Source organism: Marmota monax, unplaced genomic scaffold, assembly GCF_021218885.2.
Source record: "Marmota monax isolate L192 unplaced genomic scaffold, Marmota_monax_Labrador192_F-V1.1 WCK01_AAM20220418_F8-fsc00209, whole genome shotgun sequence".
Classification (NCBI taxonomy): Eukaryota; Metazoa; Chordata; class Mammalia; order Rodentia; family Sciuridae; genus Marmota; species Marmota monax.
This window is the reverse complement of record NW_026694493.1, coordinates 1,510,558-1,524,700: the sequence shown is the minus strand read 5'-3', so window position 1 is coordinate 1,524,700 and position 14,143 is coordinate 1,510,558. Positions and strand designations below refer to the sequence as shown.

At 44.5% G+C, this 14,143-nt stretch overlaps 1 protein-coding gene across 6 annotated transcripts in view; it reads left to right on the top strand.

Moving 5' to 3' along the window:
- Positions 1-14,143, top strand: part of Rgs8 (regulator of G protein signaling 8) — a 39,757-nt gene that overhangs the window by 14,474 nt on the left and 11,140 nt on the right. For 5 of the 6 annotated variants that reach the window (XM_058571378.1, XM_046419561.2, XM_058571381.1 and 2 more), the window contains 2 exons: positions 1,698-1,799; positions 2,613-2,677. In XM_058571378.1, the coding sequence (XP_058427361.1) occupies positions 1,698-1,799; positions 2,613-2,677 (167 nt within the window). The remainder of the gene's footprint in view (positions 1-1,697; positions 1,800-2,612; positions 2,678-14,143) is intronic. The other variant, XM_058571380.1, reaches the window with a different exon arrangement.

Here is a 14,143-nt window from a genome sequence, read left to right as displayed (position 1 = left end):
ATGACTCCAGAGCCACTTCAATCAGCTGCTTGCATAGCTGTTGTTGGGCACCCTGGGGTTTGTAAGAGTGAGTGGACACATGAGATGTTTGCTGTCTCAGGAGAGGCGATGTCTCTCGCCGATGTTTTGAAATGCCAGTAGATGACTCTGGTGTGGTCCGGCGGAGATCAGAGATGGGAACAGGGATGTGCAGGCCAATTTTCTGCAGGAGAGAGAATATTTCTGGAAACTTGGATGTTCCAGCCCTTAGAGGCTCTTTGGAGATGTGCTGTAGCATACAAATGTTGTCCATCCCTGCCAAATATAATGCCAACTCAGTGGAAGACATTTGTAGGATGAGATTTCTGTGAACAAAGAGAATTACAGGGTCAGGGATGGAAACCCATTTGAGCCAAAGGAAGTGATTGAATTGGATGATCTTTAAGGCCTCTGCCTAGACCCAGGATTGGGAAAAGGAGGGAAAGAAAGTCTGGCCAAAGGACTTGCTTACAATGGGGGAAACGGCCATTTCTGTTGGTAATTTGGACCATTTCCATGGTAATTGGTTACCCATGTGCACGTGGCATTTCCTTTTATAAGTTAATCTGAAGCCCTGATCTGATCAAAACCCCATCTACTTACCTTTGCCCTCAACAGGAGGAGTTACCATGGATAAAGGTCAGGGGTTAGCAAACTTATTTTGTCAAAGGCTAGAGAGCAAATATTTTTCAGTTGTTTGGGTTAACTACCTAACTTCACCCTTGTCGTTGAAAGCAGCTTTAGATAATATGTAAACAAACGGCGTTGTTGTGCTCCAATAAAACTTTATGTACGTAAACAGGCACCTTGGAGGGCTTTGGTTTGCCAACCCCTGGTTAAAAGGTAAATAAGGGTTAATGTTGAGAGTCAGAAACGGTGGGAAAATTTCTCATTGGATCCTGTTACCTTGTGGGTCCTTCGGAAAATAAAAAGTATGAGAAATTAAACAAAAGTGTTAAAAATTTAAATATGCCCATTGACATAAGCCAAAGTATGAATAGGAATACAGGAATTTAGTTAAGCAAGTGTAAGAACTAATGAAGGAGATCTTGGTTCTTAATTGTGGATTGTGTTAACTGCCTTGCCGCTCCCCTGTAGACATCAATCCCTGAGGTCCGCAGCCATTCATTCCTATATAATCTATGGGTGGGATGAGTGGAGAGAACCCGAGAGGGAAATGACCAGCCTCCAAGCCCTAGGCTTTGCGCCCTGACTCTCTGATGTGCACTCTGCCTTCTGCAAGCTGTCCTTCCCTGGTGGTGTGGAACTACTTCTGGGGTTTTGCAATTAGAAGCTGCTGCTGCTGCTGCTGCTACTTTGCCCTCCTGGCAGGAAAGCAAAATGTGGATTGTTATTTTGTCACCACTGTATTTCCTTTCCCTACAGAGAATCCTAATTTAGAAATTCTTCCAAGCTAATGACCTTCATTGACTTACTATCAACTTGCCGTGTCAGCTTTAAAAAGCATTAAGCCTCTAGAGTAGGGTAGGGTACCTATTAGCAGTCACATTAAGGAGGGAGGAGAGCCCTAGACTCTAGGTGCTCTCTTCTGGTTCTTCAGGGGTCCCCTGGGGGTAGGGGGACAGTGCTGGCTCCTGCAGCCGCAGTTCCAGGGGCCCTTTGGAGCTGACAACTATGATCGTGACAGTCCCGTCCTTCTGCCCCCGTGCTTGTTGCAGGAACAAAGGCATGAGGACTCGACTGGGCTGCCTGTCTCACAAGTCAGACTCATGTAGTGATTTCACAGCTATTCTTCCCGACAAACCCAACCGTGCTCTCAAGTGAGTAGTATGGCGGCCTAGCGCTCCTGGGGTGCCCACTGCGGGGTGCCCACCATGGGGTTATATAACCCATTCTTTTCTGGTTGCTGACCAGATAAGCCACAGGACAATAAATTCCTGCCTCTTGGCAGCTGCTTTAATATCCCTGAGCATGAGTGAAAGGAATGTATGGCTTAGCGATGTTGGAATAGGAACCCTCCTTTTCCTCCAAAGAAAACCATACCCCCCATCACTCACAAAGCTGTGGGTGGCGAAGGATACTTCTTGGTTCTACTTAGTTGTCAATCTGAGCTCTCAATTTGGAAATAAACACTCAAACCTACTCTAAAAATATGCTTAGATTCAGATGATCTGGATTCCCCGCCTATTCTGTGCAGGCACTGTGTTAAGTGATGTCACAGGTGTCGCCTCATTTAACCCTCACACAGCTCAGAAATGGGCATGATTTATCTCTGTTTCAGCGGGGAAGATATCAAGGTGACAGTCAGAGATGGAGTCACGAGCTGAGCCTAACTTTTCTGACTCTAAGACCAGTTTCTTTCCACCGTTACTTTGATGTCTTTAAACCAGTTAATTCACTTCATTGTTTAGACTGAAAGTTGATATACAGAATTTCCCAAATTCCCACCTTGAAGTTTTTCCAACCATCACTTAGGAGTGCACAAATTTATAGCCACTGAATTGCAGAATTCAGGTCTGGTCTTCATTTGTCCCCTCTTGTGCCTACTTATCCCCTTGGGCAAATTTCAATGGTGTTTGAGGGAGAGGAGGTCATTTCAGAAATATTCAAGAGTGGTGTCTCTTCTTTCCTAGGAGGTTATCCACAGAAGAAGCTACAAGGTGGGCAGATTCCTTTGACGTGCTTCTTTCTCATAAATGTAAGTAGAATTCAGGTGGCCTCACGTTTCAGCGAGTCATTCATTTAATAAAAGTTTGCACCAGATAGATGCCTCTGGGGCGCCAGGTACTGGGTGAGGCGGTCCAGACCTGTGTGGGTCCCCTACTCACAAAGCCTTCTGGAGGAGCACAAAGATAAGAAAATGGATAATTTACGTGTAGAGAGATGAAGGTCATCTGTTTTCTGGATTCAAAGTATGGTCCTACCATATTCCATGTTACAGCAGTTGAGTTGCAGGAATCCAGGTATGTGGGCTGGGGGTATAGCTCAGTTGGTAGAGTGCTTGCCTCACATGCACAAGGCCATGGGTTCAATCCCCAGCACCACACACAAAAAAAAAAAAAAAAAAAAAAATCCAGATATGATCTTCATTTGTCCCCTCTTGTGCCTAGGTGTTCCCCTGAGCAAATCTTAGTGGTGTTTGAGGGAGAGGAGGACATTTCAGAAATATTCAATCAGCAATTTTATTCAATCAGCAATTTTAACAAAAGAGAGTTTAGTTTAGGGGATTGGAGTGATGGACTCCATGGTCTGAGAGACTCTATGTTCCATATGGATCTTGTTTATAAAATTAAATGACCTCTCTGCAGGTCATTGAAGAATCTTGGGCTCGGTATTTACTCAAGATAGAATTTTGACTTTTCTTGTTCTGTTTTGAGGGATGACTGCCTCAGCTGCATCGAGCCCCCAGTTTCTGACTGGAACACAGCCTCTGCTATCCCTCTTCCTCTCCCATTTCCTCTTTGTCTGTGGTATCTTTTATTTGCTGCAAAGACAGAGAGAGTTATCCTGTTGTGGTATGGGGATGGAGTTTGCTATCAGTCCAACTTTCCAGCTCTTTCTCTGTTTTCTTTCTGAGCAAGTCCAAAGTTGTTGGGCTTTGAAGTCCCAGTGTCATTAAATAACAGGATGTTGTACAGCAGGGATGGGGAAGAAAAAAAGGGGTGCTGTAAGATTTGGAAGGTCTCAGGTAGGCATTTGGTGTTCCCCTTAATGTGTCATGTCAGTCATGTCAGTGACTGGTTTGGGAGCAGGGGTGTTTGGCTGTTGACTCTACCTAACTGGGGAACATGGTTTGTACAATTAAGTTAAAGGTGCTGGGTGGGAGTCAGACCTGTCCCCAGTTCCAAGTCAGCCTGATATAGGTGGGTGGTCTTGATGGAGACCCTTGGTCTTCAGAAGATGTCTCTAGGAGTGATTTTTTTCTTTCCACTTGAAGAGTTTCCTCTGACTCTGCCCTTGATTCTTAATAAACTTCTTTTGAATTGATTTTAAAATAAAATGCATAATCTAAGAATAAGCACATATTGTAACAAGTAATTTCGTGAGACAAATAGTCATTTTAGTATTCCATGGGTTGTACTTAGACAGGAAAATAAAGCAGCATAGATACAGCATACATACCATATGGCTAAACCCCACACAGCAAGCTTACGCCATGAATTTAGCAAGGTAACGGCATATGTATGATAACATTTAGGATTCGACAGTAATGCCTTTCTTTCTTTTTTTTAAATGAGGCTATTCTGAAGATTTTTCTGGGGTTGAATTTGCCAAAACAAGTGTCACTACCAATTTATGCTGCCTTTTCTGGCTGGTTTTGATTCAAGGTCATCCTGAAGTTGAATTTCTATTTCCGCCTCACAATGGATTCACTTAGATCAAGTCCCTGAGGCTGTTTCCTCATTCTAAAATGGGGTTAGAAATACCTGCTTGCTACCTGTCACCTGCATATGAGAAACTTCATAAGTGAACAGACGCCTTTAGAGGATTCTGGGCTCTCTGTTCAAAGATATGTATAAGGATAAGGTGGTAATTTTAAAAAATGATTTTTAAAAATTTATCAAATGTAAAATAAATTATACCTTGAGCATAAGGTTGCAAATTTTTGTAGTCAGTGATTAATATTAAGCCCTTATAGACAAGTTTATGGAGGTGAAATTAGGTACTGGAAGCTTGGGGTGCATTTGTATTGTGGCAGTGGCAATACCTGGAGATTTAAGAGGTTTAATTTTATTTGCTCAATTCAGTGTCTCTTAATCTGAAGATACTTGTTTCTGCGTCTGTCAGAGATGCTTTTGTTTTCCAGGAATGCAAGGACACTTTTCTGAGATGGGGTTTGGCTAAGGAGTCTCAAGCTGACACCAATTTGCTTCTTTGTCAAATAACGACAGAAATGGGCTTTTTGAGCTTTGAAGTTCTATGATCTTTCTTGGAATCTGATTTTCTGTTTTTATCTCTGTTAGTTTGGAATAAAAAGCCAGTGGAATGAATGTCCTTGAGAAGAAAGGAGTCCTTGTTAAGAATCACTGGTAGAATCTCAAGCTTTTAGAACTTGAACATGAATGTTTACCCCTCTGTGGGGCTACAGAGGAGTTAGAGGCCAGCTTACTTTGAAGGGTGTTGACAACTTTCTAAAAGTCTAATGAATTTGGGTTGAAGTTGTGACTCAATCAGGACTGATTAGCTTTCCCAAGGGGATTGTACATGTGCTAGTCCCTTAGGAGGGATGGCTTTGATGAGATGTGTGCAGAGCTTTCAATTAAGACAGAAAACATCCTAAGAAGTAGAAAGTAGAGTCCCCGAATGACTGAGCTCTAGAAAACATGCATTAGTCTGGAACCCACTCCCTGGCAATTCTCCACACGTGGGCGGCTGTCCTCCCTAAGATTTTTATTCCATGAAAATCTGGATAATTATAGAATACCTTTGTTATCCCTCCTCTGCCTAGATGTTTTGGCCACTCATTTATTTTTTAAAGGAGGTACTTAGTATTCATTATGTACAAAATCTATACTATGCAGCTGGGATAGGGCACAAAAATCAACAGGACACAGTTCATGCCTGGTGGAGAATGTAGCTGTCCGAGGAGACAGGCATGTATACGAATAATACAAGAAAAAAATAGAGTGTGTGACCACATTGTAGGTGGCCTTGAGATTTCAAATGGAATCCTGACATTCATCGACCCTCTTAAATTCTGTCCTGTCCATATTAGAAGTGTTGGAGCACAAGGACTGCTTTTAGTTTAGAGCATGGTTTCCAGTTCACCGGAGAACAGGTATTTGAACAATTAAATGAATAGCACTGACTGAGAGTCAAATCTATGTTCCTGATTTTGACCCAGCTCTGCTACTGGATAATTGGGTGCCCTTGATGGAGTACTATTTAGCCTCTTGAAAAATCTGTTACCTCGTATTTACAGCTGGATCCAGTTCTACCCCCTTGTCCTGGGGTGTTCTGTAGCAAATGTGGGGGCTGGACAGTAACCAATCACCTACAGCAGGTGGTTTGACTCAGCGCTGCCTGTAGGCTTATGTAAAACTGCCTCAAAGCTGAAATGGCTCCAGCTACCAGAAGGGGGACCGAGGTGCCCCTGTTCCAGGCTTCTGCCCTCCTTGGCACAGTACCTCCTTGGCAGAGCAGTTCATGGGCTCAAATCTCAGGCAAAAGGAAAGCAACTTTGCTATTTCTTAAGGTTTAGAATTAAAAAAAAATCTGGAAGGCAAATATTTGGAGTAGTTTTATTTCCAATCATATTTGTTTACAAATGCAATACAAAGAGGAAAGGCACCCAAGGAGGCCTAGGAGGTAACCACTAGCTAAGTGCTCATTTTTTTTCTTTGTAACTGAACTTGAAATTGCTGATGGCTTCATTAACTAGGAAGGGTTTCTAATGTATGTTAATTTGGCATCTTTTCCCACTAACAATCAGACTTGGTGTCTGTGAGTTGTGCACGCATTTGCCCCAAGGGGTATGTGTGTGTGTGTGTGTGTACAAGTGTGTATCTGTGCACACATATGAGCCCCCAGAGGTCTTTCTGCTTTGCAACTCATACCCAGGAGAATGAAGCTTCCTCTTTTGGGTGAGATCTTTACTGACAGGTTGCTAGAGGACAGGAACAAAATAATTAGTCTTCTGTTTTCATTCTTGATGCAGTTCAGGCATATGCTGTGATTTGTCCAGCTTCTCGAGGGACATGCTGTGTCTGAATAAATTCTCCCTTTCTCTCTCCATTCTTTTTTGTCTCCCGTTTCCATTTCTCATTCCTTTTTCTTTGTACAAATAATTGGACTCATTCTAGTTTTAAGGTACAGTGGTAGGCTGCATTTCTTTCCCTTTTCTTTCACCTGACCCCACACCCTGCCTCACTCTGGGCATTTGTTTGGAAGTTGGGCCTTGCTTCATCGTTTGCACAGAGCATGGAGGGTCCATGCTGACCTGTCCCCATCTGGCCCAGGGCACACTAAGTGCAATAGGACAATGTTTTGCATTTGCAGAGTGATCATTTATCTTTGAGAAAACGAGACCAATAAAGAAGCTTTGAGTTTCTAAAAATTAGCTCCCTTTGAGATAATGATTGAGATAAAAAATATATAATGACTTGAAGTGGTCACACAGTCACCAAGCAGAAAACCCCAACCAAATAAACAAAGACCAAGTTATCGGCTCATTAAATTTCTTAAAGTATTCATTTAAATGCCCTTTAAGTCTAGAACACACAGTTTCCATTCACTGCCCCTCCATAACCCTCTCTAAGCCAGAAGATTCTGGAATCGTGTTATTCAAAGTGAGATCCAAGGAAGGTAGCACCAGCTCCTGTCCGGAGCTTATGAGAAATGAGCATTTTGGATCCTGTTTCAGGATCCCCAGAATCAGAACCCCTGGGGTGTTTTTTCTACCAGCCCCTTAGGAACGTCTGTGCACACTGGGGTACAGCAAGGGCTGTTCTCCAACACACTCAGGAAAACATGAGTCTGGAGCTTGCTGTCGGAGCAGGTGGCCCTGGCTTTCCAAGAAACACACAAAATACTGTATCTTGTATTGCTGCTTTCTGCAGCTCTCAGGCTGTGTGGGCCTCTAACCATCCAGCATGTGGCACGGATTCCATGTAGGTAGGGAGGAGGGTCAACAGGACATCAACAAAGATGACCTGTGTGTTTTCTGGAGAAACTGAGGTGGAGGGCGTGGAACAGATACGTCTTTGCTTCCTTGCCACCATCTCCACGTTGTTGGGTATTTACTGGCACCCAGGAATGTTGCCCATCTAGCCTTTGTGGAAGGAGTGCCTGGGCTGTCCCAGGCCACTTACCAGGCTTGGTGGAAAGGTCTGGATGGAAGCCACTGGACAAACTCCCTTACCCATTCTGTCTGACCAGCTGTGTGGCAAATGAGTTCACATCTGCAAACCTCACTCTTCTCGTCTGTAAGAGGGGGACGGGAGGACTTGCCTAGTGTAGTCAAGAGCGTTCATTGTGACAGCTGTTGTGAAATGCTAAATGTGACGACTTGCACACAGAGGAGCTCAATGAAAAGTAGCTGTTTTTATTATTTTTGTTAGAACATGACATTAAAAACATGCATTTTATGGATCCTCTATGTCCAAGATTGTACCAGCCTCCTAATCCCCTGGGCAGCTTGAGGCAGTGGATTGGGGATACTATCACTAGTGGGGCTTATTCAGGTTCTGTATCACCCACCTCATGGGCCCCTGAGCCTTTGGAATCCCCTCCTCATTCCTCCCTCTTTCTCCCATGAAAGCAAGGGAATTCTCCTAGGGATGTATTTTTTAAAAGCCCATCAAGTGAATTTGATATGTTCCCTCTTTGAGAGTCTCTGCCGTATTCCCCCATCAAACCAATTTGAGAAAAATCCTGGATACTTAATTTTTGAAATCCTTTAGGCTATGGACGGGTGCACATGAGGTTTTATGTTACTTCTTTATTAAACGAGTCATTTGTGAATGCTATGCTTTCACCCAATTAGGGGTATGTCTATTTTTTTCCCCCATTGATAGAAAATTCCTTGTCAATTTCTTGCTGTAGTTGTAGATACCGTCTCTACCTTGTTTTTCTTGATGGCTTAGCTCAACTTCTGCTTGTGGATTAAGATAGAACATTGGAAGTGGGGTTGGAAGGCCCAGGATCTCCTTCCTCCTCTGCTCTCACATCCTAGGAGTAAGGTACATGCAGCCTTAGAGCATCCCTGTTTCTCTGTGTCCAACATAGAACACGATCAAGTCTTTCCTAGCACAAAGATTCTCACAGTTTTCTAGTCCTACTATGATTAAAATATGTCATCTCACTATATATACACTAACAAAGTACAGATCATTGAAGAAAATTACATTACTCATAAGACTGAAGTATAATTAGCATACCTATTACTTGCCAATAAATAACTGGCAATAGTTGTTATCTCTCTACCTAAATCTTGCTTAGCTCCAGTTATTTGTTAAAAACCTTCATTTCATAGAGAGCACAAAATAAACATTCTGCTCCTGATTGTATTTTCATCACAAATTTCAAATCAGTGGCATGGTTCCCAACCAAGGACAATTTGATTTCACCACTGGTATATATGTCTTGTATTTTATAAATGAATTTTCTTTCAAAGTTTTATCCTCTGTCTGACCTTGGAACCTATTCACTGGGCTATTTTCTCCAATTGATCAGGAATACAAGAGGACTCTGATCTTTGGGGGAGAACTTTAATAAACCTAGAGCTTAATTTTTTTTTTCCGCCTTGTGATCCTGTATTTTTCCAAGTCTGGGAAGGGAGCTAGGCTCCAGCCCACCCCTGAAGCCAGCTAACCAGGGCTGCTGGACCTTGAACTGTTACCTAAGCCACCCTGCCTGCTGCACCAGCTGCACTGCTAATTTATAGTGACCCAGTTTCTTTCCTTATGTAAGCACCCTGCATCAAAGAACTAGAGGGAGAGAGCCAGCAGCCACAGCATGTGCAGCTCCGGTATGTTCTTGGAGTTTCTGTGGATGCTCAAGAGAATGGCAATATTCTGTCCACCCTTCCAGGACTCCTGGGCGAGCCTCTCTCTTCCTGCCACTGGACAGGCACCAATATAAAAATTTTGTGACTTTCCTAGAGAGGGTCATGCAAAGAAAACCCAAATGAAATTCAGTGACTGAAAGACAGATTTCCCCCCACCCCCATTTCTTTCCCATTGTTAGAAGCGGCTCACCACCCACTGACCCCTTTAAATCACCAGACTGTGTTTGGTATTGGGTGTGTTATGTTCTGCACTAGGCACCACCAAAACACCACTGAAGCGACCGTCGCTAGCACGGATGGAGCGTTCTGTTCCACATTCTGCGTATTGTTGACATGTGTGAGCTTGTTGTACGACATGGCGCTCCCGAGGAGGTGCTGTTCGCATCTGCGTTTCACAGAAGAGGGAACCCAGGCACAGAGAGGTCAAGCTTCTTGCTCAAGTTCACATTTAGCTGGTGTGCGTCAGAGCCAGGACACCATTTCAGGCAGAATGGCTTCTGGGGGTCTGAGAAAAGTTGTTCTTTTCCGGTTCCCCGGGTCCAGTGTGCAGGGGGCATGGGCCCTGGCAGAGGAAGCTCAGTGAATGGTATTCACTGTGGCTACCAGTGTGGCCACCTTGAGTGATGCAGGAGGACAGTGATGAGCTCAGAGATAAGCCAGCAGTTTATGGATAAGTAGAAGTCAAGGAGAGGGTCCTGGTGGGGAGGAGGGGAAAGATGAAAGGCAGTGGGGGGGATGGCACAGGACAGAAGCCAAGGGAAAGGTGCTGAGGAGTTAGCAGGAGGAGAGAGCACAATGCTTGCAGGGAGGAGGGGGGCAGTGGATGGAGGGGAGAAGTGACAAGGACGAGAGGAGCAAATCCCAGCCGCTCTGGTCCTGTGCAATTTGTTTGCTAGGTTGCCTAAGCAGGAGGGGTGTGCATGTGGGGGGCAAGTGGTCTGTCCTGGAAGCCTGCTGCCGCCATCTGCTCCAGGCAGGAGGAGGGCTCTGAAGCAGTGGACGCCTCCTGTCCCTTCTCACTTCCACTGTTCCAGGCTACAGCTTATCTTTGCACAGTGACCTTCCACGGTGTGCCTTCCTTAGTGCTGGTCCTGGGAATGTGAAAAGGGTAGGAGGAGGCCAGGGTTGAGAGGGGGTAGGAGGAAAAAGTGTGAAGCAGAGGGCTGAGGGCAGGTGCAGTCTGCTGGGCCTTTGTGACCTTTGTCTATGGTGGCATCTTGGTGGCAATCTGTTCTCTGCTGTTTCTCAAGATCCAGCCCTCCCCCTGCCCCCAGAAGGGCCTTCTAGAGCTGGGCCATTCTCTTCTCCTTCCTCATCCCTCAGCTCTGCCCTTGAAATTCCTGGCAACTTCCAAGTGCCATATTATGCTTGGGTCCCCCTCCTGTTCCCTCTGACCCATCCTGGAAATGCTGGCCTCCAGTTGGGTTGAGATGGCCTGAAAGAGCATCCTGCAGTCCCTCGTCATAGGTGGAAAGACGCCTGTCTGCTCTGGGCAGCGCCACAGCCCCCCAGGAAGATGCTTTGGTCTTTCTAAGTGTAAGAGTGGAGCTAGGGCTGGTGGTCAGCATTGTGGGGGAGAAGAGCGGGTAGGCAGATTCCAGGTTCTCGGTGGCACCTAATGGCCTCAGTTCTCACCACAGTGAAGGTGATGGCAGGTGTCCTCCTGCTGGAGATTCTCCAGGACTGTAGGCCGAATGCACATTGGTAGGGCTGCAGCATACATGTGTCCAGTGTGGTTGCCTAACCAGGGTTACTGTCCCTCCTTCCTTTGGGACAGCCGTACACCAACTATCAGAGGAGGGGCAGGCAGTGTGGCCTCTGAAGTCACACCGATGTGCACAATCCACTTCCCTCCTGTTACTGGCCAGGTGACCATACACAATTCAACATTCTACATTCCACTTTCCTTTTTGTAAAACAAACTTCTCGAAGAGCTCACATTCACTGACAGCCTATAATGAATACGAGGCACTTTTGCATGGATGGCCTCGTTTGATCCTGGCAGCAATCCAGGGCAGCGAGTCCTGAGATTGTTCCCACTTTACAGATGAGAAGACCTGGGCTTTAAAATGTTAAGGTGTGTCACATTAGATTGGATAGAGAGAAATGATGGGAGAGGAGGGGAGGAGTAGGGGGGATAGGAAGGGCAGCAGAATAGAATAGACAATATGATTGATGTATGTACATTCCATGTATGTATTATATGTCAAAATACATTCTGCTGTCATGTATGACTAAAAAAAAAATTAAAAAAATGTTAAGGTACTTTTCCAAGATCATACAGGCTCTGTACACTGGCAGAGGCAGCTCTTGGGCCCCACCATCGTGCTGGTCCTGGACCACTGACACACAGGCAAATGCTGGCTTTGTAGTTTGGAATCCTTGCCACTTGCTGTGGGACCTCAGGCAACTCACTTCACTTCTCTGAGCTTTATTTTTCTCTCCTTTCAAATGGTAAAACATCAGGACCTCTGCTATGGATTTGCCATGAGGAGCAAGTGCCATAGGGAGCATAAAACATTTGGTGTGGTGCCCAAAGTAATTACTCATAAAATGCTCACTATGATTGTTTTAAAATGCCTCTCTGATTTTTTAAACTCCTGATATCTGTCTTTCTTTTTTTCCCCTCAACTTCCAGTTCCTAAATCTTGGCTGTTTTCAAGGTTCAAGTTTCATTCAGAGAGGGTGGTCCTCTCTCTGAGAGGTAGATACACTCTCAAATTAAAAGTTCTTTCTCCCTTTTGGTGCATGGTAACCCTCCCTTTTAGCATCTGGGATTATTCAATTAATTATTTTATTGTACTTATTCAATTAATCATTTTAAATTATTATTAAATATCTCTTACATTCGACTAGCCTGAAAGTTCTGTGAGGGGTGGCATTATATGATTTGTTCTTGTCAGACGCACAGCTCCAAAACCTAGCACCTGGGTGTAGTCCATATGGCAACCTCACCCCAAATTTATAAAGAGCAGGATTGTCCAGCTCAATGAATCTCAGATACATTCCTTTGTATTTTATATTCTGTCTTCATCTACCATTCTCTTTTTCTTCACTTGTCCTCAAAGTCTAGGCCTTCACATTTGTTCATTTGTATTCACTTTTCCAAGGTGGCTGTTCCCAACTCCTGTTCTCTCTCTCTCTCTCTCTCTCTCTCTTTTGGTATTGGGGATTGAACTCAGGGGCACTTGACCCCTGAGCCACATCCCCAGCCCTATTTTGTATTTTATTTAGAGACAGGGTCTCACTGAGTTGCTCAGCGCCTCACTTTTGCTGAGGCTGGCTTTGAACTCACAATCCTCCTGCCTCAGCCTTCCAAGCCACTGGGATTACAGGTGTTTGCCACCCTACCTGGCTTACTCTTGCACTCTTTTAGCATCTGGGATTATTCAATTAATTATTTTATTATTTTATTGCACTTATTCAATTAATCATTTTAAATTATTACTAAATATCTCTTACATTAGACTAGCCTGAAAGTTCTGTGAGGGGTGGCATTATATGATTTGTTCTTGTCAGACACACAGCTCCAAAACCTAGCACCTGGGTGTAGTCCATATGGCAACCTCACCCCAAATTTATAAAGAGCAGGATTGTCCAGCTCAATGAATCTCAGATACATTCCTTTGTATTTTATATTCTGTCTTCATCTACCATTCTCTTTTTCTTCACTTGTCCTTAGGAAGGACAAGTTCCTCTACTTCTTGGTCCCTTTTCTGTAAAACTTGCCTTCTTTCCAAATAACCATTCTTCTCCTCTCCGCTCTCTCCCGCCTTGCTCCCCCCTCTGCTGGCAAACACATCTGGAAAGAGTTTACTTTGGAGTGACGCGGAACCCGCTGGAAATCTTGGTTCTCCTCTTACCAATGGAGTAATTGAGCAATTGAATCAACTTCTCTAAACTTTTGTTTCTTCCTGTGGAAAATGGGGGTGATGGTATCTATGGAACAGCGTTGTGAAAATAAACTGAGCTGGGGTTTTGTAAAATCCCAAGCTACCAATGATATATAGTAAATAAATAAAGCCCCTACCCCAAATCCTAAATAAATAAGTAAGAAGAAAGACTCTGCCTTCCCTAACTCCTCCCTCCTTCCCCAGCCAACAGCAGACAACTCCTTCAATTTCCCACCTAATGCTAGAAACTTCTCTGCATTCACACATGGCCTTTCCTCTTTCTCACCCTCATAATTCTGCTTTCAGACCTATTTCTTCTGCCTTCCTAGAGGCAGCATTTTTTTTTTAAATTAACCTTTCTTTCCTTTAACCTCAATTCATCTTGCTCAAGAAAGCCTTTTCTGATCCGATCAACCTTTAAACAGACCTAAAGCTAACTTAATAAACAAACCAATAAGCAGCACAAGTCTTTTCCTGATGGCTCCCTCTCAGCTCTGCTGGTTCATCTCTCTTCTTCCTTCTCAGCTCTTGCAAGACACATCTGAATGGACGGTTTCCACTTCCTCCCTCTCAGTCACACTATCCTTACCACAGTATGACCAGGTCCCCGGCCCGCTGTGACTGCATGGCTCTAACAACCCTGGCTTAGCGCTCTGGGTAGCCCTAGACCCAGGAGCCACTCCTCGTCCTGGTAGTGATCTTTCCCTGGCCATCTGCAGGGCTGTTCAGGCCTCCCATCCCTCTGGCTCGTTCATGGGCCTCT